The 21363-nt window shown below is 40.8% G+C and overlaps 1 protein-coding gene across 3 annotated transcripts in view; it reads left to right on the top strand.

The window, feature by feature from the left end:
• NUMB (NUMB endocytic adaptor protein) overlaps nt 1–20706 on the top strand; it is a 41411-nt gene extending 20705 nt beyond the window's left edge. Inside the window, exons 2-8 of one of the 3 annotated variants that reach the window (XM_039219947.1) lie at nt 3141–3215; nt 5916–6056; nt 10754–10958; nt 12804–13097; nt 14890–15039; nt 17574–17720; nt 18616–20706. In XM_039219947.1, the coding sequence (XP_039075878.1) occupies nt 3141–3215; nt 5916–6056; nt 10754–10958; nt 12804–13097; nt 14890–15039; nt 17574–17720; nt 18616–19331 (1728 nt within the window). In that variant the 3' untranslated portion in view covers nt 19332–20706. The remainder of the gene's footprint in view (nt 1–3140; nt 3216–5915; nt 6057–10753; nt 10959–12803; nt 13098–14889; nt 15040–17573; nt 17721–18615) is intronic. The other 2 variants (XM_039219946.1, XM_039219948.1) reach the window with 2 other exon arrangements.
• Nucleotides 20707–21363: the final 657 nt, after the last annotated feature.

Here is a 21363-nt window from a genome sequence, read left to right as displayed (position 1 = left end):
TTCCCACCAACAGTACATGAGGGTTCCCTTTTCTCCACATCTTCGTCAGCACTTGTTATTTTCTGTCTTTTTTTTATTCTAACCATTATGATAGGTCTAAAGTGATATCTCAGTGTGGTTTTGATATGTATTTCCTTGATAATATGGTGATACTGCATACCTGTGTATGCATCTGTGACTATATGTCTTTGGAAAAGTGTCTATTCAGGTACTCTGCTCATTTTTAATCAGATTATCTGGGGTTTTTTGGTGTTGAGTTGTGTAAGTTCTTTTATGTATTTTGGATGTTAATCCCTTGTCAGATATATCACTTGTAAATATCTTCTCCCATTCAGTTTTTCCAGCTGTGCAAAAACTTAGTAAAGGTTTTTTGAAGAGATTATTTAATATGTACAGATTTATCTTGCCTTTCATTTACTTCTCAGCCCAACTCCACTTCTGTATGAGTTGAGACTCCAGAGAAACAGAATCACCATCTGTTTTCTCCTTCTGTGTGCCTGTATACATACATATATGTAGATGTATATATTTAGATATCAATATCTCTACATATATAGAGAGGGAGGGACTTAAGAATTGGCTCATGCCGTTATTGGGGCAGGCAAGTGTGTAGGGCCAGCCAGCAGGCTGGAAGCTCAGGCAGTATTTCTACATTAGAAACTTGAGGCAGAATTTCTTCTCAGGGAAGCCTGTTTTTAACCCTTAAGGTCTTCAACTGATTGGATGAGGTCCACCCATATTATCAAGGCTAAGTCTCCTTTATCTAAAGTCAGTTGATTATAAATGTTAATCACATCTACAAAATATCTTCAAAGCAACATCTAGACTACTGTTTGACCAAAATACTGTGCAATCATAGCATAACAACGAGACACATAAAATTAACCATTACAACTCTATCACTTTACCACATCATTGCTAAATCCAATGAACACTTTTCACATCTTTTCTTGCTTAATCATTTTGCAACATTTGACATTTTGGACCACCTACTATTTTTTGAAACCCTTCTCACTTAGTTTCAATAACCCTAGTCTCTCCATTCTTCTGTCCCTTTGGCTGTTCCTTTTCTGATATTTCAAAGACTCATTTTCTCCCAATTATTTAATTACCAGTTCTTGGCCCTCTTATTACTCCCATGATTGATATTTCCCAAAACTAAAATTCCATCTTAGAATTCTCTACTGAGCTTCAGACCTATATATCTAATTACCTGTTGTTTATCTCTACCTGGGTATTGCCTAGGCATTCCAAACTTTGCTTGTCTAAAACTGAAATCCTATTCTTCCCCTCTCAAACTTGTTTTTGCATTTCTTTTTTCTCTTAGTTTGTGGTACCTTCTTTACCTAATTACCCAAGCCAGGAACCTGAGAGGAATCTTCCAACTTCTCTCTTATATTTTTCATTTAAAACTTTCTCATCTGTATCCATCCCTATCTCAACGAAGAGAGCTTAACCCTCACTCTCTGCCATCTGGAATCGTGTTGTGGTCTTTCAGCCTCTTACAGTCTCTTTCCAACCCAGCTATACTGCTGCCACAGTGATACTTTTAAAATGCATTTAAAAATTCAGTCAGTAGCTCCTAATTGCCCATGGAATTAAGATAGAATTCTGTAGTAAGTATACAAGGCTCTCCATGGCTAGGCCTTTCCTGTGCTTTATCTTCCACTGTCCCTCGCATACCCATCCCACTTTCAAGCTTTTACAGAGCACAGACTTCCCATATTGTTTGCTTCCATATCTTGTGCACTGTTTCTTCTGCCTGCCGTGTCCACTACCTCTGTCACTTCCCTGCCTCCTTACCCCTACCTCGTGCATCTAGAAAAGTTATCTCAGTACCTAGTTTGATCTTCTCCTTTGAATAACCTTCCCTTATTCCACAAATAGATTTGACCATGCTTCCTTTCTGACATCATTATACATTTTTTCAGCTCTACTATAACACTTACTATGTATTATTTATTTTTTGTTTAAGCGTCACCTTTCAGTGGACTGTAAACCTTTAAGTGTTTCCACTGCCTGGCATGTACTAGGCTCTTATCAGATGCTTGATGATAGTGGAGATGATGAGCCCTGAGTAGAGCACACAGTTCATTTAAATAAGGCCATGCCTTCCATATGGAGGAGCACTGGCTTGGACACATACAGAGGAGAATGGTAGATATTTCTTTATCCTCTTCTGTCCCTTCTAGAGGCTGCTGCTACAACTTTTTACTGCCAGTTTCCTTTTAATTTATACTTTTTATGATGATCTAACACCTATTCTCAGCCTTTATTTTGTATTTGTTTTATTTTGCTTGTATCCTTGCAGCGGTTGAAAAGACAGGAAACTGTTAAATTACTATTACAAAGTTCCTCTGTCCCATTTTCACTCCATCACAAGAGAAATCCTACATCAGCTTGTTCTCACTTGATTCCTGTGTGCCAAAAGAAGTCTTTTCTCAGCAAGTAAAAAGAATTCATGCAATAATAGTATTTTTTCGTTTTTAAAATTCTTCTATGTCCCCAAAATGTCTCCATGCATTTAATATCAAATTAAAAACTAAACCAGTTCTGTGTTAGTCCTGAGAGAAGAAATAATAGTCTTTAAAGATTATTATAGGAATAATGAAGACTTCTTGGGTATTTACCATGAACATTTCAGACTATCAAGGGTTCTGCTGTACACGTGGGAATCAGAGGATAAGTCAGCATCTTAATGTAGACCTATGTATTACTTTTCACTGTAAATACCTTTGTAGAAGATACTTGTGGTGTAACTCCTTATGTATTATTATTTACCTGACTCTTGGTTTTCTTGGTTGATTTATTAAAGGGGTGAAGAATCTACTTATGAATTCTTTGCCCTTCATGGAATGTGATATCTTGGTTTTGAGTCCACCTGTCCCTTCCCCCTTAGTTAATTTTATCTTATTGTTTTGCATTGTGTTTCTAAAATAATGGCTTTGGCTTGTTTCTTCCTGAATGTTTCTGCAGTTTGGTTTGGGTATCTGGCTTTGGGTACCCCTCCTGAACTTGGACTCCATCTGTACTTGTAACTTTTGGAAGGCAGAAATCAGTGTTTTCTATTGAAGATTAAATTTCTTTTAATATCATATATCTGTGTGTCTCCCCCCTTCCTTTTTGATTTCTCTTAAAAGACTGGAAAGAAAGCAGTTAAGGCAGTCCTGTGGGTGTCAGCAGATGGACTCAGAGTTGTGGATGAAAAAACTAAGGTAAAAATTTTATATGCTTACATGTTACTGCTCATGGTTTGTTTGGTTTTTTTATCCCTAATGATCAAATACAATGCTATTAAGCTGCTGTACTCACTCTGTATCCTTCCACTTTGTCCAAAGTACAGTCTTCTGAGATACTAGTGTTCAGGAAACGAAGTTAGTTACTCATTTACCTTATGAAAACTAGAATTCTCTCAGCATTTTGGTCTGTATGACAGCTTGTTTATGTAGTAAGCATTTGCATTTAATGTTAAGATTTTGTTCTTACACATTTTAAGAAAATGTTTTGCCCGACAGATTTGGTGTAAAAGATGATGGACCTTTTACCAAATTAAAAAAAAAAAAAGACACCACCTGAAATTTCTTCTTGTTCCTTAATAAAGGGAACTGTATTCTTAGAAAGTGATATTTGAAATGATAACCTGCTGTTTAACCAAAAACCCCGCTTAAGTGAAATCTTACTAGTAAATGGATTATTGGTTAACATTTACTTAGAATCTACATAATATCTCAAATCATAGGTGGCATTTTGCATTTGAAAGAAAATAATCCTACCTGCCTAAAGAATAGAGACATAGACTCTGACCTTAGAGACCATAAAAGTGTTATATAAGCACATTTAATCATTAATTAAAATTTCCTAAGAAACCTAAAGTCTGGAGAAATTTTAACCAGAAGGCAATTTTTCAGAAAAATTCAGATTATTGAAAAGGGTGGTGGTGCGCCTGGGTGGCTCAGTCGGTTAAGTGTCCGACTTTGGCTCAGGTCATGATCTCATGGTTCGTGGGTTCGAGCCCCGCGTCTGGGCTCTGTGCTGACAGCTAGCTCAGAGCCTGGAGCCTGCTTCAGATTCTGTATCTCCCTCCCTCTGACCGTCCCCTGCTCACGCTGTGTCTCTTTCTGTCTCTCAGAAATAAATAAAATGTTTTAAAAAATTTTTTAATGAAAAAGAAAAGAAAAGTGGGGTGGGGGAGTCTGGCAGGTAGAGAGCAATTTTGATGGGTAACTTGTCTGATACATTTGAAATGACTTAATACAGCTGCGTGAGTTCTCTTGACCTTCCATCTAAGGCTTTTTTTGTTTTTTTAATTTCAAGAGAAGTAGGACCCTTTTTTTTTTTTTTAAATGTTTTTTTATTTTTGAGAGACAGAGACACAGAGTGTGAGAGGGGGAAGGGCAGAGAGGAAGACACAGAATTGCAAGCACGCTCCAGGCTCTGAGCTGTCAGCACAGAGCCCAGCTCGGGAGTTTGGGGCTCAAACTCACAAACTGAGATGATGACCTGAGTTGAAGTCGTACACTCAATCCACTGAGCCACCCAGGCACCCCTCTATGCATCTTTTAAAGCTTTAAAAGCTTAAATGTACTGCCCTCTTAAAATTTGTTTTTTAGTCCTCTGCCCTGTTCTTATATGTTTGCCATAAAAAGGAATATTTGAGCCAAAGTCAGACGCTTAACTGAGTGAGCCACCAAGGCGCCCTAAGATGTAGTCTTTTTTTTTTTTTTTAATGTTTTTTATTTATTTCTGAGAGAGAGAGAGAGCGAGCAGGGGAGGGTCAGAGAAGAGAGGGAGACACAGAATCTGAAGCAGGCTCCAGGCTGAGCTAGCTGTCAGCACAGACTCAACGTGGGGCTCGAACCCACAAACTGTGAGATCATGACCTGAGCCAAAGTCAGATGTGTAACCGACTGAGCCACCCAGGCACCCCTAGACGTGGTAGTCTTAAATGTACATCATTATTATTATTGAAAATAATGATCATTTTAATTAGTTTATTGTTAAGAACTTGTGAATTCTTTTTAAATTTTTTAGATGAAATATACATGGAAGCTATGTTTTTAATTTTTTTATACCAGTGAGGAAGTGATTTTGCCCCCTGGTGGCTACTTAAAGCACTGGTATTAAATAATTTGGTTCTTTTTCCACATTTAGTGATAATTATAGTAATTGGTGGCTTTTCACCCTTGGACCTATCATGAATGGAAAAGAAATTTTGCAATGTATGTAATCTATAAAGGGCTCATATTTAGAAAATATAAATAACTCCTACATATCAATAAGAAAAATGACAGAATCCAAAAGAAGAATCATTTTGCTAAAGAAGAAATTCATAGTAAGCAAGGTTAAGCAAAATAAAATTATAATGAGCCATTATGGTGATTCTTTATAAAATCCATTTTGTTTGATTTTATGTTTTAGCACTTAGAGGCCCCCCTCAGCATCTAGGAATTCTAGACTGTGGGAATATCACATAGAAGAGTCTCAGAGCCTCAAGATTTTAAAAAACATTTTGTGTAATGTTTATACTGTGTGTGTACAATGCCACTCAGCAAGTATATAAAAAAGTCGCCAAATTAAATGATCAGTAAGTTAATATAAGTTATATGGGAATCAAAAGAGATATAGTGATTTACATGTATTATCAAATTGAACAAGGAATATACCATGATAAAAATAAAAGCAAGCATATGTTTTAGAACATGAAGTGAGAGAGGCATCTGGGCAAAGTGCCTCTTGGGATTTCTCTTAAGTCAAATTCTTAGTATTCAGGCTGCTGGCCTCAGATCTAGCTATTTCATGGTCTTGATTCATTTGTTGTGGAGACTCAGTATTGTGAAGTGAACATCCTGTGTTTATTCTGAGAAGCTTAATTAACTTGATAAGTCCTCTGTTCCTTTGTGCTTCCCTTTTTCTAGGACCTCATAGTTGACCAGACAATAGAAAAAGTTTCTTTCTGTGCTCCAGATAGGAATTTTGATAGAGCCTTCTCTTATATATGTCGTGACGGCACCACTCGGCGCTGGATCTGTCATTGCTTCATGGCTGTCAAGGACACGGTGAGTCCAACAGTGTGGGTTTCATCATGACTAGCCTCAGTTAGCCAAGCAATCTCCACTACATTTCTTTTTCAGATGTTTGTTGTGAGAGAGAGAGCACACGCATGTGTGAACATGCATTGGGGAGGGGCAGAGAGAGAGGGAGACAGAGATCCCAGACACAGAGCTCAAACCCATGAGATCATGACCTGAGCTGAAGTCAGACACTTAACCAACTGAGCCACCCGTGTGCCCCTCCACTACATTTTTAACAAGTCCCTGCTATTATAGCACTTGGAAGTATCTAAACCAAGCTGCTTTTACTCCTTTTACTCAAGTAGTTCACTCTCTCGGTGTGACCCTGAGCTCACAGAGCAAGATGATTAGCTGAGATCCAAAGTCGTTAAAGGAAAGTAAAAGTGCTCTTGTGATGATGGCTACTAAACTTTACTTGAAACTTTTCAATATTAGAACTGTGTTCAAGATTCTTACATGTATTTACTTACTAATATATCTGGGTACAAGATATTGACGCTAAAAGGCACTTATAAATTTATTTGCAAAGAAATTCTATAAATGAAAGAACTGAGTTGGAGTATATTTTCAATTAAGAAGTAGAAATACTGGGGCATCTGACTGACTCAGTCAATGGAACATGCAACTCTTGACCTCAGAGTTAGGAATTCAGGCCCCAGATTGGAGGTAGAGATTACTTTTTTTAAAAAAACCCTAAATTATGGTATAGTGAATTTCTGGCATACCAGAAATTGTTGCATAGTAGAAATTTTGATTTTGTTGAACAATGGAGAATAACCTATTATCTTTCATGTAAATTACCTAAAATTCTGACGTGAAAATCAAGTCTCTTAGATAATGATGACCTTTTTTTTTTTTTAATGTTTATTTTTGAGAGAGAGAGAGCACGTGAGCAGAGGAGGGACAGAGAGAGAGGGAGTCACAGAATCTGAAGCAGGCTCCAGGCTCTCAGCTGTCAGCACAGAGCCCAACATGGGGCTCAAACTCATGAACTGTGAGATCATGACCCGAGCAGAAGACAGATGCCCAACCAATCAGGCCACCCAGGCTTCCCTAGATGATGATGATCTTAACTATAGTAGAGCATTGAATGTGTAATTATAATTACTGAATTCTATATATATATTTTTTTTACTTGAGAGAGAAAGAGCATGAGTGGCACAGAGGAGCAGAGGGAGAGAGAATCTTACTCAGGCTCCTCACTCAGCTCTGAGACTGATGCAGGGCTCAATCCCATGACCCTGGGATCATGACCTGAGCCAATATCAAGAGTTAGATGCTCAGCTGACTGAATCACCCAGGCACCCCTTTAATTACTGAGTTTTTTAATTTTTTTCTTAATGTTTATTTATTTTTGAGATAGAGACACAGAGCTCAAGCAGGGGAGGGCAGAGAGAGGGAGACACAGAATCCTGAGCAGGCTCTGGCCTCTGAGCTGTCAGCACAGAGCCCGATGACACAGGGCAGAACCCATAAACCAACCACAAGATCATGACGTGAGCCAAAGTCAGATGCTTAACCGACTGAGCCACCCAGCCACCCCATTTTACAAAAGTTTTTTTTAAGTCCAGACAGAATAAGGCAGTATAGTCATTCCTGAAGGCTACAACTCAGTAAACTCTTGCCATTGTTTAATCTAAAAGGGAAGTGGTGGCTATACTCTATAATTCACCAAAAAGGTTTTTTGCAAAGCTCTTAGAGACAGCGCTATAAACTGTTAAGAGTCCAGGCTGGGTTTCAGGCCTGGTTCTGGTTATTAAACTGTGGGATTTAGGGCAAGTTACTTGACATTCTTTTTTTTTTTTTTTTTTTTTTTTAACGTTTTTGATGTTTTATTTATTTCTGAAGGAGAGAGAGAGAGAGAGAGAGCATGAACCGTGAGATCATGACCTGAGCTGAAGTTGGACGCTTAGCCGACTGAGTCACCCAGGCACCCCTACTTGACATTCTTTAAGTCTTAGTTTCCACTTCTATAAAATGAAGATAGCAATTGTGAAGATTAAATTAGATAATTAATATAAGCACTCTTAGCATAGGGTCTGGCACATGGTAACTGCTCCAAAATTGGTGGTTAATATTGTCAAAGCTGTTCCTCCCTGGTTTGACACAGTGCATGGAGAATGAGTTGAATAAACTACACTTTCTTCCTTTGTCTCTCAGACCTTAACTAAGCCACAAAGCAGTGCATTTTGCTATCACTATAGTTACAAAATCAAGAGTTCAAGAGTTTCCTTATATTAATTTAAAAACTTTTATTGTCAAATCCTGGTCTTCCAGGCTGTTTGAATCTCCGTGGCCAGTGGTTCTCCTGTATCAGAATCACATGGAGGGCTTGTTAAAACAGTTTGCTAGAACCCACCCTTTCATTCAGTGGGTCTCAGATGGGGCTTGAAGAGGTCTGTCTTCAAGAACTTTTGCCCTAGGCCTAGGAGCAATAATAAACTTCTTTGGACAATTGCTCTGTCCTTGTAGTAGAGCTGTGTTCAAAAGTGGACAGGTTCTAGAACTCTTTCAGTTCTCTTTCCTATTTCTTGCTTCAGTGCCCTACCCTTATACCATCCCCCTAAGTTAGATGGAAACTTGTGTGGATTCATAAAAAGAGACTCTGTCAGTCTTTAAATAAGCAATTATGGGAAATCTTACAGTTTACATTCGTGTGAAATTTTAGGGACAGAATGCATTTTTTTAAAAAAATTTTTTAATCTTTTATTTCTGGGAGAGAGCGAGCAAGAGAGAGAGATCGTGAGCAGGGGAGGGTCAGAGAGAGAGGGAGACACAGAGTCTGAAACGGGCTCCAGGCTCTGAGCCATCAGCACAAAGCCCGACATGGGGCTTGAACCCACGAACTGTGAGATCATGACTTGAGCCAAAGTCAGACGCCCAACTGACTGAGCCACCCAGGCGCCCCACAAAAGGCATTTCTGACATGACTGCTCCTTACGATATCTGATATTGGCATATAAAATCTGGGGAAATTACTTGCTTAGAACCATATGGAGAAGCAGCTACAGCTACCTACGTGGTGTGATTTTGAAAACTCTACAAAGGACTCCCTGTTCTCAGGTATCTCTTCTTACTATTAGTGATGCCAAAAGTTACTATATCATCTCTAACTTTGTTATTTCACAATTAGGGGTATGCTTTAAAATAAAAACAACCCTGGTGAAAATAGTCCATGAGTTTATTAAATTTAGGTAATCCAGACTTTCTTTAAAATAATGTTTAGTTTATATAAGCTCTCCTCTCCTCCTATACATAAACAAATCAGTTTTATCTAATTCCTTTATAAGTAGAGAGTGTGGGTGAAAATCTACTTTAACTTTTACCTGTGTGTGGTTGAGAGGGAGAATTGTGAGAGAGCTAAGAGATAGCGAAGGGGGAAAGCATCAAAACGATGAGGACCTATGGGGCGCCTGGGTGGCTCAGTCAGTTAAATGTCCAACTTCAACTCAGGTCGTGATCTCACAGTCCATGGGTTTGAGCCCCACGTCAGGCTCCGTGCTGACAGCTCAGAGCCTGGTGCCTGCTTCAGATTCTGTCTCCCTCTCTCTGCCCCTCCCGCACTCGCTCTCTGTCTCTGCCTCTCAAAATAAAGACAGAAAAAGGAAAAAAATGTTAAGGGCCTAAAATGGGGTAGGGTGATTAGGGAAGGGGGACCGTTCCAATAGAAGCGACTGAGAAAGCTAAGCTTTCCTTTTCATAATTCCCTTGTCATTGCTGGAGTTGTATTAGTTATCCAACATCTTAAGTTTGTGCCTTTTGTTCCTAGATATGGTGACAGTCTATTTAAGCTTCTGAAACTTGCCTGCCTTTCCAGTAGTTTCTTAGAAATGCTGGTACATAGGGGCGCCTGGGTGGCTTAGTCGGTTGGGCGTCCGACTTTCGCTTGGGTCATGATCTCGCGGTTCGTGGGTTCGAGCCCCGCGTCGGGCTCTGCGCTGACTGCCAGCTCAGAGCCTGGAGCCTGTTTCAGAGTCTGTGACTCCATCTCTCTCTGACCCTCCCCTGCTCACACTGTCTCTCTCTCTCCTAGAAATAAATAAAACATTAAAAAAAAATTAAAAAAAAAAAAAAAGAAATGCTGGTACATATTACCGCTGTTCCCTTAATTGGCAAATGTAAGATTTGTGCCAAGACTTAGGGCCTCAGACCTTGAGCAGTGTCTCCAAAACTAATCTGAGTAACAGAGGGAGCCTGACTGATAAGGTCTCATTGGCTGCTCACAAAAGCACAGGTTACTGATGGTCACTTTACCCAGTGTCCACTACAGTAAAGTATCATTAACATTACCTAAGCTAATTTATTCATTTAATTTGCCATATTAACATATTAAAATATAATTTTAGGTGCATCTAGGTGGCCCATTCAGTTAAGCATTTGATTCTTGATCTCGGCTCACATCATGATCTCACAGTTCATGAGTTCGAGCCCCACATTGGGCTCTGTGCTGACAGCGTAGATCCTGCTTAGGATTCTGTCTCTCCTTCTCTCTGCCCCTCACATGCTTTTGTGCTCTCTCTCCCTCTCTCTCAAATAAATAAATTTCAAAAAATAAAATTTTAAGCCAGAGTTGCCAACATTTTGCATTGTGTAAAAACAGACTTCTTTGTGGTCCAAGCTTATTTGTAATTGTTTGTACTGTAACTCTAAAAAAGTTTTTTTAAACCTTCTGTTACGTACAGGGTGAGAGATTGAGTCATGCTGTAGGCTGTGCTTTTGCAGCCTGTTTAGAACGGAAACAGAAGCGGGAGAAGGAGTGTGGAGTGACTGCTACTTTTGATGCCAGTCGGACCACTTTTACAAGAGAAGGATCATTCCGTGTCACAACAGCCACGGAGCAAGCAGAAAGAGAGGAGATTATGAAACAAATCCAGGATGCCAAGAAAGGTACAATCTGTTCAGTTTTGTACAAACAGTTCATGTTTAAGCCATTTTTCCCAGTAGGTTAATATTTGGAAGCTCCCAGGGGTAAGCTTTCTCACAAAGAGAACTCTTAGCAATATATGAAGACTAAGAACAAAGCTTAAAACCTAAACAACGGCCTTTTCTTTAGAGTGGCTGGTTTAGTGGCTTGTCTGGGGAGACTGAGAGTCCAGTAGAAGAAGCTGCAAAGATATTACCTCCCATTTTTAAAGACAAAATTAGGGAAATCTACTTCCTGGAACAGATTTCTAATTTTGATGTATCTGATCTCTGTGAGATGCTCCCAAAGACCTACATTCTTGAAGGAACAAGTACAAGTTGCAGGTTTAGGCTGCAAAGGACCCCATTGATGGTGGGTAGAAATTTCACAGTGATGTCGTTCTTACCAGATTGTTACTGTGTTTTAGTGCTTTAGTGAAAGAAGTCCCTAGAAGCTAACCCCTCTTTTTCCCATGGCCCTGTTAATTTTAGTGTGTGATTTTGCAAAGTGTGATTTTTTTTGCAGGTACACATGGCAGCATAGCAGAAATGCCTGTGCAGGCAGTTCACGTCACTCAGAAGTCTCTTGTGTAAAGCTGGGTTTGAGTGTATTGTAAAACTAAATGATAGGGCTTGGGGGAAAATGCTTTGCATTCTTGTGTGCAGCTAGAGTTGAAACCGACAAGGAATATTTTGGAATTAAACAGTTCAGTTTAAATATACAAGATTTGATAAAAATCTTGCTCAGTTTTTACTCTATGCTTTTAGCTCTAAACCAGCCATTTTAGAGAACACCATTCATCAAATACCCAAACAACTCTAATTCTTAAGCCAAAAAAAGGGTACATATTTTATTTGAAATTAAATTCTTGATTGTGAATTTTTTTAAATTTCTTACAAATATTTGTGCCAGAATACCAAAGAATAAAATTCCATGCTATTTTTATCAGAAAATTTAATATGCATAGCTATTTTTTAGTGTGCTACAGTGATTTTTCAGACTGGAAGCATATTCTTTAACACCATCAAATAATACTCTTGGCTACACACAGCAACTGCCAAAGTGGTTGAGTCCTAACATCTAGAGCATTATGAGGGGAGGCAGGTAGAGATTTACCACAATCAGAATGGGACTCAGCTGGTACTCACATGCAGATAGTTTTGTATTTAGGTAGAATCCAGTTTAAACTTTTGCTTATGGGGGTGCCTGGCTGGCTCAGTTGTTGAAGTGTGCAACTCTCAGGGTGGTGAGTTTGAGCCCCATGTTGGATATGGATTTTTTTTAAATCTTAAAAATTTTGCTTCTGTATGCTTTTATTCAAATGACCTACAAATGCACATTGTGATTTAAAGACTGCTTTTTGACATTGTTTAACATCTAATCAAACTTAATACGTGTTTAGACCTTTCTGACTCTGCCACTTCCAAAGTCTTCTTTCCGAAAAAACAAGCAAACAAAACACTGAAAACTATGAATCATCATTCTTTAAATGATCTCACATTGGGATTTCATAGGTACTGGGTTTTTTTGGGTTTTTAAAAAAATCTTGGTTAGTGTCTTAAAGAAAATCTTAAGTTATGAATCATTGCATGAGAATCAAAGATCTGGTATTTGTTTCTTAGTAGATACACCATGTGACATGTAATAGGATATTAAACCTTTGATTTGTCTGAAATGTAGGATATCTGAGCCCTGCTTGTAACCTGTCCTTTAAGAGACATTGGGAAGGAGATGGGGAGAAGGACATAAGAAGGTTTTGAGTTCCTTGGCTGTATAAGCTGAAATTATTTGAAGACTGCTAAGGTTCTCTTTCTCTTGACTTTCTTGAGCTGAAACAGATAAGACAGTTGTTGGTTCATCAGTGGCTCCTGGCAATACTGCCCCATCCCCATCCTCTCCCACCTCTCCCACTTCGGATGCCACTGCCTCTCTGGAGACGAACAATCCTCATGCCATCCCACGCCGGCATGCGCCCATTGAACAGCTTGCTCGCCAAGGCTCTTTCCGAGGATTTCCTGCTCTTAGCCAGAAGATGTCACCCTTTAAACGCCAGCTATCCCTGCGCATCAATGAGTTACCCTCCACTATGCAGAGGAAGACCGATTTCCCCATAAAAAATGCAGGTAATGCAGTCCTCCTGACTCATAAGTGCTTTGCACTGACGCATTATCGTCACTTCCAGTGGAGACACTAATCCCATCAAACTAGCCACCCCCCCTCTCTCAGGCTGGTTGATGGTTATAGGTATCTTGTGTCATTTCTCATTGGGAGAAAAGTAAGGTTCATGGAGAGTGTCGTGAATCCTTCATTTCTCTGCAACAGATAGGTATCAGAGCCTTGATGGAAATTCCTACACTGAGCTACAAGGTTTGTGATTTGTTCTGATGGAAGTGTACTACCTCTCAGCCAACCTGCTTCCAAACATCAAGGGTCTCAAGTTTCCATTCTTATTCTACCATTTGGGACCCAACAGAGAATTAATTTAAAAGGCTTTAGAAACCCATCTATTCAAATAGTATTACCGTCACATGTACTAGAAGAAGTGGATAAGTGCTCATTGTACTTGTGGCTGGTTGGCTCTGTACGGAGGAAACTCGAAACGGGTCTCCTGTTTAAATCAAAAATGTGTTTTTCATCAGAGACAGTGAGCTTGCTCACATATATTCATTACCTTTCAGAACCGCCACACAGGCCTTTGTGTGGCCCCTGTACAGCTGAGCCAGCCCTGGTAGCTCTATCCTCATCATAAGATCCGGAGCTAAAGTGTCAGATCTGGTCAGTGCTTTTATTGGGCTCTATTTTACTTCACTCTGAGACATGTCGAGCCAGTCCTATAACAGAATATGATGAAGACTGTTTTAGTAGGACACTCCCAGTGATGGTATAAAAGTCCAGAGCGGGGATGCCTGGGTGGCTTAGTAGGTTAAGCGTCTGACTTTCGCTTAGGTCATGATCTCGCGGTTCGTGGGTTCGAGCCCTGCGTCGGGCTCTGTGCTGACTGCCAGCTCAGAGCCTGGAGCCTGTTTCAAAGTCTGTGACTCCCTCTCTCTCTGACCATCCTCTGTTCACGCTCTCTCTCTCTCTCTCTCCAAGAAATAAATAAAACATTAAAAAAAAAAAAAGTCCAGAGCATTAAGTTCTTTTGACGGATGAAAGGAGGCCTAAACGACAGTTGGACTGGATGATTACTGAGGGTCTTTCCAGCTCTCAACTCCTATAAAAACAAACTCCAGATGCTTCTAGTACCTTGTCTTCAGTCTTCTTCTGGAGTAGATGGGAAACAAAAACTATTCTCTTCATAGTTGAGTAAAACAAAGGTTCACCACACATTATCAGCTTCCCCCGTGACAAAAGTATTCCAGAGAATATTAAGAACAAAGCCTATAGAGTCCTGGATCTCAGTTTACTTTTTCATGTTCTCACATTCGCATACTTGCTACTTTGAGGGAAAAAATGAGTGATATTATTGTTGTAGCTTATTACAGAGAGAAGGACTGAGCTGCCACTGGTGTTCCTGGTCTTAACCCGTCTTTTGATACACTTCTCCCAAGTGGCTCCAGAACTCTATGCAGATCACAGCCTTGGGAACTAGTTGGAAGGCAAACAGGTTGCAGATGTCTTCCAGAAAAATGTAGCTAACTGACACAAAAAAAGAATACCAACTTCTCAGTAGTTTCACACAGGAAAGGAAATAAAGAAATCTGAGGATTTGCATGGAGGAAGATAGTCCTTAGTACATGAATTGTTGACATTTTATACCAAATTTTTGAAGCTGCTTTTATAGCCCCACTTGACAGTTGACACTTTTCCTTTCACAAATAAGCGATGTGTTATAAATGCCACCTTGTGCCATACTGTTATATTTCAGGATTATTCAGTTTTTCTTTCTGGAACCATTTTCTGTTTGCCTTGCAGTGCCAGAAGTAGAAGGGGAGGCAGAGAGTATCAGCTCCCTGTGCTCACAGATCACCAGTGCCTTCAGCACACCCGCCGAGGATCCCTTCTCATCTGCCCCAATGACCAAACCAGTGACAGTGATAGCACCACAGTCTCCTGCCTTTCAAGGTTGGTGCCCTCCTAGCCTGCTCGCTTGTTCTCTTTGAAGCTAGTACTGCCGTGGCACAGCTCACTGACTCCAGGTGGGGATCCTGAGCTTCCCAAGAGCTGGCCAGACCTGTTAATTTCCCTGTTGGATAATGCCTCAGATTTGTTAATCCCTCTTTTTCACAGTGTCTTTGTGCTTTGTTCCCACTCCTGTTTCCTAGAATGTCTGCATCCATCACTGCATGTACCTTTCTGTCTTTGATCCCATTCTGTTAAGAGCTTCTGTAGTCCCAACCCACTACCTTACTTGCCACTTACCTGTTAAGAGTCAGAATGTCCAGCCAGTTCTCCAGAAGCAGCAGTCATCAGAGTTGGTTCCGGCATATGCCTTCTTTGGCAGAGTGGTTCTCATCCTGAGGCGATTTTGCCCCTCTCAGGGAAAATTTGGCATTCATTGTCTGGTGACATTTTTGGGTGTCATAACCTGGTAGGACGTGGCTGCTACTTTCATCGGGTAGAGGCTAGGGATGGTACTAAACATCCTTCAGTGCACACGATGGCTGCCCTTACAGCAAGGAATTTTTTGGCCCCTATTATCAATAGTGCCAAAGTTAAGAAGCCCTGGATTCACCTTGTCTCCGTCCTGTCACAAGATGCTCATAAAGAAAAAGGCACTTCTTTTGGCTCCTTAGTTCATTTCATCTTCTATAACAAGTGTCCTAAAATTTGCCTTTGTAAAGACATTGAGGAATTACTAAAAGTTGTTGTTTCCAAGATACTGAGTTAATAGTTGGTGTTGACCCTGAAGTCAGCAAAGAGTCTATATATAACTTAAGTTACAGATTTTTAGAACTTGATCTCTTTTAATCCATTTTTTAATTTCTTTTGAGAAAGAGCTCAGAAGTTTTGCTCTAGAGACAGTACCCCTTTCCTAGCCGAGGAAGCTACTACATACTTTTCCTTCAGAGAGTCTTCTTTTAGTATATGTGCTGCCGAAGCGAGCACTCAGAGAGTCTTCTTTTAAAAACAAAAAATTGATTATAATCATGTGCACCAAATGGCTTTTCATTTCATCTAACAAATATTTATAATACCAACAATAGGCACCATTTAGTGAGCACGTATTAGCACAGTGCCTGCTATATCATGGTAAGGACTCATGCATTTTCTCATCTCATTTAATCCCCACAACAGCCCTTTGAGGTAAGCAATATAGATAAGGAAAATGAGGGTCAGAGAGGTTGAATAAATTGCCCAAATTGCATAACCAGGATTTAAACCCTGGTCTTTCTGAATATCATTACCTGTTACCTGAATATCCACTACCTCTGTACCTATTTACAATGGCATGTACAAAACTAATAAAACATAGTCGTTTCCCTGCCCATAAGGGGCTCCCAGTCTATGGGAAGCTAGTCTTTAAGACAAGCCCTGGGCTGGGGCGCCTGGGTGGCTTAGTCGGTTAAGCGTCCGACTTTCGCTTAGGTCGTGATCTCACAGTTCGTGGGTTCGAGCCCCGCATCAGGCTCTGTGCTGACTGACAGCTCAGAGCCTGGAGCCTGTTTCAGTCTGTGACTCCCTCTCTCTCTGACCTTCCCCTGCTCACGCTGTCTCTCTCTCTCCTAGAAATAAATAAAACATTAAAAAAAAAAAAAGAAGAAGAAAAAGATAAGCCCTCGGCTAAGTGGTACCAGTGCCATAAGAATGGTTGCCCATCTTAGAGGGAGTGATTGAAGCATAGGGCAGGGGAAGGTGCTTGCTTGTGCTCCATACTAACTATGAGAGAGAGCTGGGCCAAGGAACAGAAACTGATGGAATAGATGTCTCAAGTAAAGGAGCAACGATTAAGAGATTTTAATAAAAAGAGACAGGAAAGAATAGTAGTACTTTGAGATATTATGAACATTACTGAGGCCAAAAAAAAAAAACCTTCAAAAAATAGAGGTGAATTCTATATATTGCAAACTAAAAATTTATTAAGCAAATGAAAATATATACCAAATTTGATTTCTCATTTGTGGTATGAGGATACCAGCCTTATGGGGTTTTTAAGAGAATTAAATAGGATGATGAATGCTAAAGTCCTGTTAACATAGTGCCTGGCACATTGTAGGGGATCATTATATTTAACCCATTGTTATTGTTGGCATAATTTGCTCTTTTGGAAGAGTGGTAGGAGAAGGAAATGCTTTATGTACTTTCTTATGCCAAAGGCTAAGCTGTACCTAGAATTGATTTTTGCTGCTTATAAGACAAAGCAGCTCTGTTCTTAATTGGAAATTGTTTCTCTAGGCTTCATTCCCTCTCTCCCTGTTCACATATTTTCCCAGAACAGTCATTTGACTTTTTTACCAGTACAGCTATTTTAATTACCTCTAATTCCCTCTTTGCCCAAAGGTTTGTGTGTCCATTGCAAGATGGCATGGTTATCCCTACACCAACTTTTCTGTCTTAGCTGTTCCACTGTTATCGCACATCAGCCTGACCCAACTCCTAGGGTCACCCATCCACCCTGCATGAATTAACTCCATCGATGTTGTCTGCTCCCATTGTAGCTAATGGCACTGACTCAGCCTTCCATGTGCTTGCTGCTAAGCCAGCCCAAACTGCTCTAGCACCCGTAGCAATGCCTGTGCGTGAAACCAACCCTTGGGCCCATGCCCCTGATGCTGCTAACAAGGGAATTGCAGCCACACATTCGGGTAAGGTGGCCATGGATGGTGGTGAGGATGCTGGGATCAGATAAGTGACGCCGATTCAGAAATCAGCCGTTCTCAAGTGGGAACCAGGGAGGAATCCTTTGAGGAAAAGTGTGTTCCCTCCTGGAAATAAACTATTAGGAAAGATGGTGAAGGAGAGGAACTCAAGAGATTAGACTGATAGTTCCTAGGACTACAGAACAGAACAGAGCTTTCATAAAATATAGATTCCTGGGCCCTACCCTGAGTTGACCACTAGATTTGGAGATAAATGGATATGCCCATAATAAGGGGAGGTAGGTGGGGACCTTGCCTCTTACAATGGCAGGCCTACAGAAAGTGCTTTATTTTTTGCTTTGCTTTACTTTCTAGTTTTTCTGTAATGAACATTTGTTAATTATAAAATCAAAACAAATTTTAATAGTAATAAAGGCAGTGCACCTAAAAGATAATGTTTCTTGAAGCAAGACATGGGCCACAAGGTACAGCACCAAGTCACTCGTTATTTTCTTTTTATTTTATTTATTCTAAAGGTGAATCACCTTAGGCCCTTTAGAGCATGTGCAGACCAGTTTCAGTACCATGGAGGAGTCACAGCAATAGGAAGGGGTTTCTGATGCCAGCCAGCTGCCTTCGTTCCATGGGTGTGAGCTCTATCTAGGCAGCTCCTCAGTGTGGCTGAGATAGCAGCATGGTCTGACAGGTTTCCTTTGTCCTAAAGCAAAACCTCCTCAGCTGGTAATAAAGACTTTTCTCACACCTGCCAGAACTACAAAGTATTCCATTAGGGACACTTGTTCCACATGTTAGGATCATTCAGGTACCAAGGTTATCAGGTAAGGAAAGAAGCCTCTAATGATTCTGATTCTTTTGTCTCTCTCCATCTCTTTGGTTTCAGGAACCGAGTGGGGTCAGTCTTCTGGTGCTGCATCTCCAGGTCTCTTCCAGGCTGGTCACAGACGCACTCCCTCTGAGGCTGACCGCTGGTTAGAAGAGGTGTCCAAGAGTGTGCGGGCACAGCAGCCCCAGGCCTCAGCTGCCTCTCTGCAGCCAGTTCTCCAGCCTCCTCCACCCACTGCCATCACCCAGCCAGCGCCGCCTTTCCAAGGGAATGCATTCCTCACCTCTCAGCCCGTACCAGTGGGTGTGGTTCCACCCCTGCCGCCAGCCTTTGTCCCTGCCCAGTCCTATCCTGTGGCCAATGGGATGACCTATCCAGCCCCTAATGTGCCTGTGGTGGGCATCACTCCCTCCCAGATGGTAGCCAATGTGTTTGGCACCGCAGGCCACCCTCAGGCTGCCCACCCCCATCAGTCTCCCAGCCTGGTCAAGCAGCAGACATTCCCTCAGTGTGAGACAAGCAGTGCTACTGCCAGTCCCTTCTTTAAGCCTCCTGCTCAGCACCTCAACGGTTCTGCAGCTTTCAATGGTGTAGACGATGGCAGGTTGGCCTCAGGAGATAAGCACACAGAGGTTCCTGCAGGGACCTGCCCGGTGGATCCTTTCGAAGCCCAATGGGCTGCATTAGAAAGCAAGTCCAAGCAGCGTACTAACCCCTCTCCCACCAACCCTTTCTCCAGTGACTTACAGAAGACATTTGAAATTGAACTTTAAGTAGTCTCTATGGCTTATGTATGTCCATACTTACAGGCAAGGGCAGGGGCAGAGGTCAAAGAAGTAAAAGGAACTTTGTGTTCCCAGTCAGTATACTTTTCACTAATCCCAAGGGTCCTAAAGAGCATGTCCAAGTACAGAGTGCTATGAGAGGTGATTTTGGAAAAAAATGGAAGAAACATTCCTAGAGAAGAGTTGTCTTGCAGTTAGGCTAAAGAAGTCAAGGAAATGTTGCCCTCTGTCCCCCTCCTCCTCCCTCAGCCCCTTAAAAATCTCTGGCAACAGAGAGGCAGAAGTATCTCAACAGGAATCTGTATTCAAAGCACATTTACTGGAATATAAAACACAACAGGAAGCAGAACAATCTCCCTTCACTTTTCAGGCCATTCACCTGTCGCCTCTCAGTACTGGCCTGTCTTAGAGATCAAAAACATGGTGGCCTGTGCTTGGGCTGGGGACGAGAGGCAGGCTCTGCTGCCAGAATTCCCAGGGCACAGCAGCTGCCCAACAGAGCTATATTTTAGGGGTAAAGTTGAGCTTCCATTTTGGGTAAGAATAAATATTATAAATATATATCAAAAAAGCCAAAATCTTTATTTTTATGCATTTAGAATATTTTAAATAGTTCTCAATATTAAAAAGTTGTATGAGTTGTAAGTAATCTTGCCAAAGGTAAAAGGGTTAGCTGTAAGAAATTGTACATAAGATTGATTTATCAGTGATGCCTATTGACGTGGGGAGAGGAAAGGTCGGGAGTTGCAGATGGGATCCCTAGCTTACCTGGTATCATTCATTGTAAGTAGCACCTTGCAGCCACAATCATGCGTATGACCAATACAGTCCCTAGGTGGTAGTTTTAAAGAAAATGAAAGAGCAGTATTCTCCTGGTTTTAAACCTGTGATGAAATTCTAATGTAATTTTAATGGAATCAGTCTGAATACACTCTACAGAGACTATGTATTTTCTTTTATATACTGCTGCAGTTTCCTTATGTTAATCCTCTACTTTTGTTTTAACACTAAGGTGACAATGACTTAATCATATCCATGGACGGGAGCACAGGTTACTGTGTTGGTTTGTCATGTGGGTGTTGAGTTTTGTTTTGTCCTTTAGGTTTGGTCCCCACAAGCCTTGTGGGGATGGAGATTCTGGTTTAATAGCTGTGTGTGAGTCGGTCCCCCAACTTGTGGAGAGAACATCCCGTTGCCAGTTGTAGCCACTTGACCTCTGGTAACGATGTGAGATCCCATCTCATTTTTACTTTTGAACGTTGGCCTTACAATCAAATGTAAGTTATATATATTTGTACTGATGAGAATTTATAATCTGCTTTAACAAAAATAAATGTTCGTGGTAGAAGCTTTTGCCCCTGAAGGGCTGGTCTTTCCCCTTTTCTTTATTAGTAAATGTGTTTTAGTTCTTTTTGGTCTGTTCTTGCTCCATTCTGCTGCTACTGAACTCCAGTTTGATGGCTAGAAAACCTTGTATTGGGACTGGTATTTTTTTTTTATTGAAATATAATTTGCATATATTGATCTGATAATTCTATACATTATGCAGTGCTCATAAGTGTGGTCACCATGTCACCGTACATGTTATTACAGTATTATTGACTATGTTCTCTATGCTAAACTTTTCATCTCTGTGACTTCTAACTGGAAGATTGTACCTCTTAGTCCCCTTTATTATGCCCATCAGGATTAGGCTACTCTTAAAATTCACATTTGTAGTTATACTTTAGGCTTTGGTTGGTCCTAAGCATATCCTTGATGTCAGATCCTTACTGCTTAAAGTGTGGTCTGGAACAAGAGCATAGACTTCACCTAGGAGTGGAGTAAAGATACAGAATCTCAGCCCCACCCCTGACCCGCCCCAACCTAGTAATCAGAATCTGCATTGGAACAAGATTTACGTTCTGAGAAGGCCTTGGCTGAAGCAGTGAGTTCTCAGCCCTGGATACATATTAGAATCACCTGGGAAGCTTTTAAAGTCTTCATGCCAGCCCAGTTGCTCCAGACTCCAGAGCAGTTA

This window comes from Hyaena hyaena, unplaced genomic scaffold (genome assembly GCF_003009895.1).
Source record: "Hyaena hyaena isolate Hyena2069 unplaced genomic scaffold, ASM300989v1 scaffold_851, whole genome shotgun sequence".
In the NCBI taxonomy this organism is placed as follows: Eukaryota; Metazoa; Chordata; class Mammalia; order Carnivora; family Hyaenidae; genus Hyaena; species Hyaena hyaena.
This window is presented reverse-complemented; position numbering and strand designations above follow the sequence as displayed.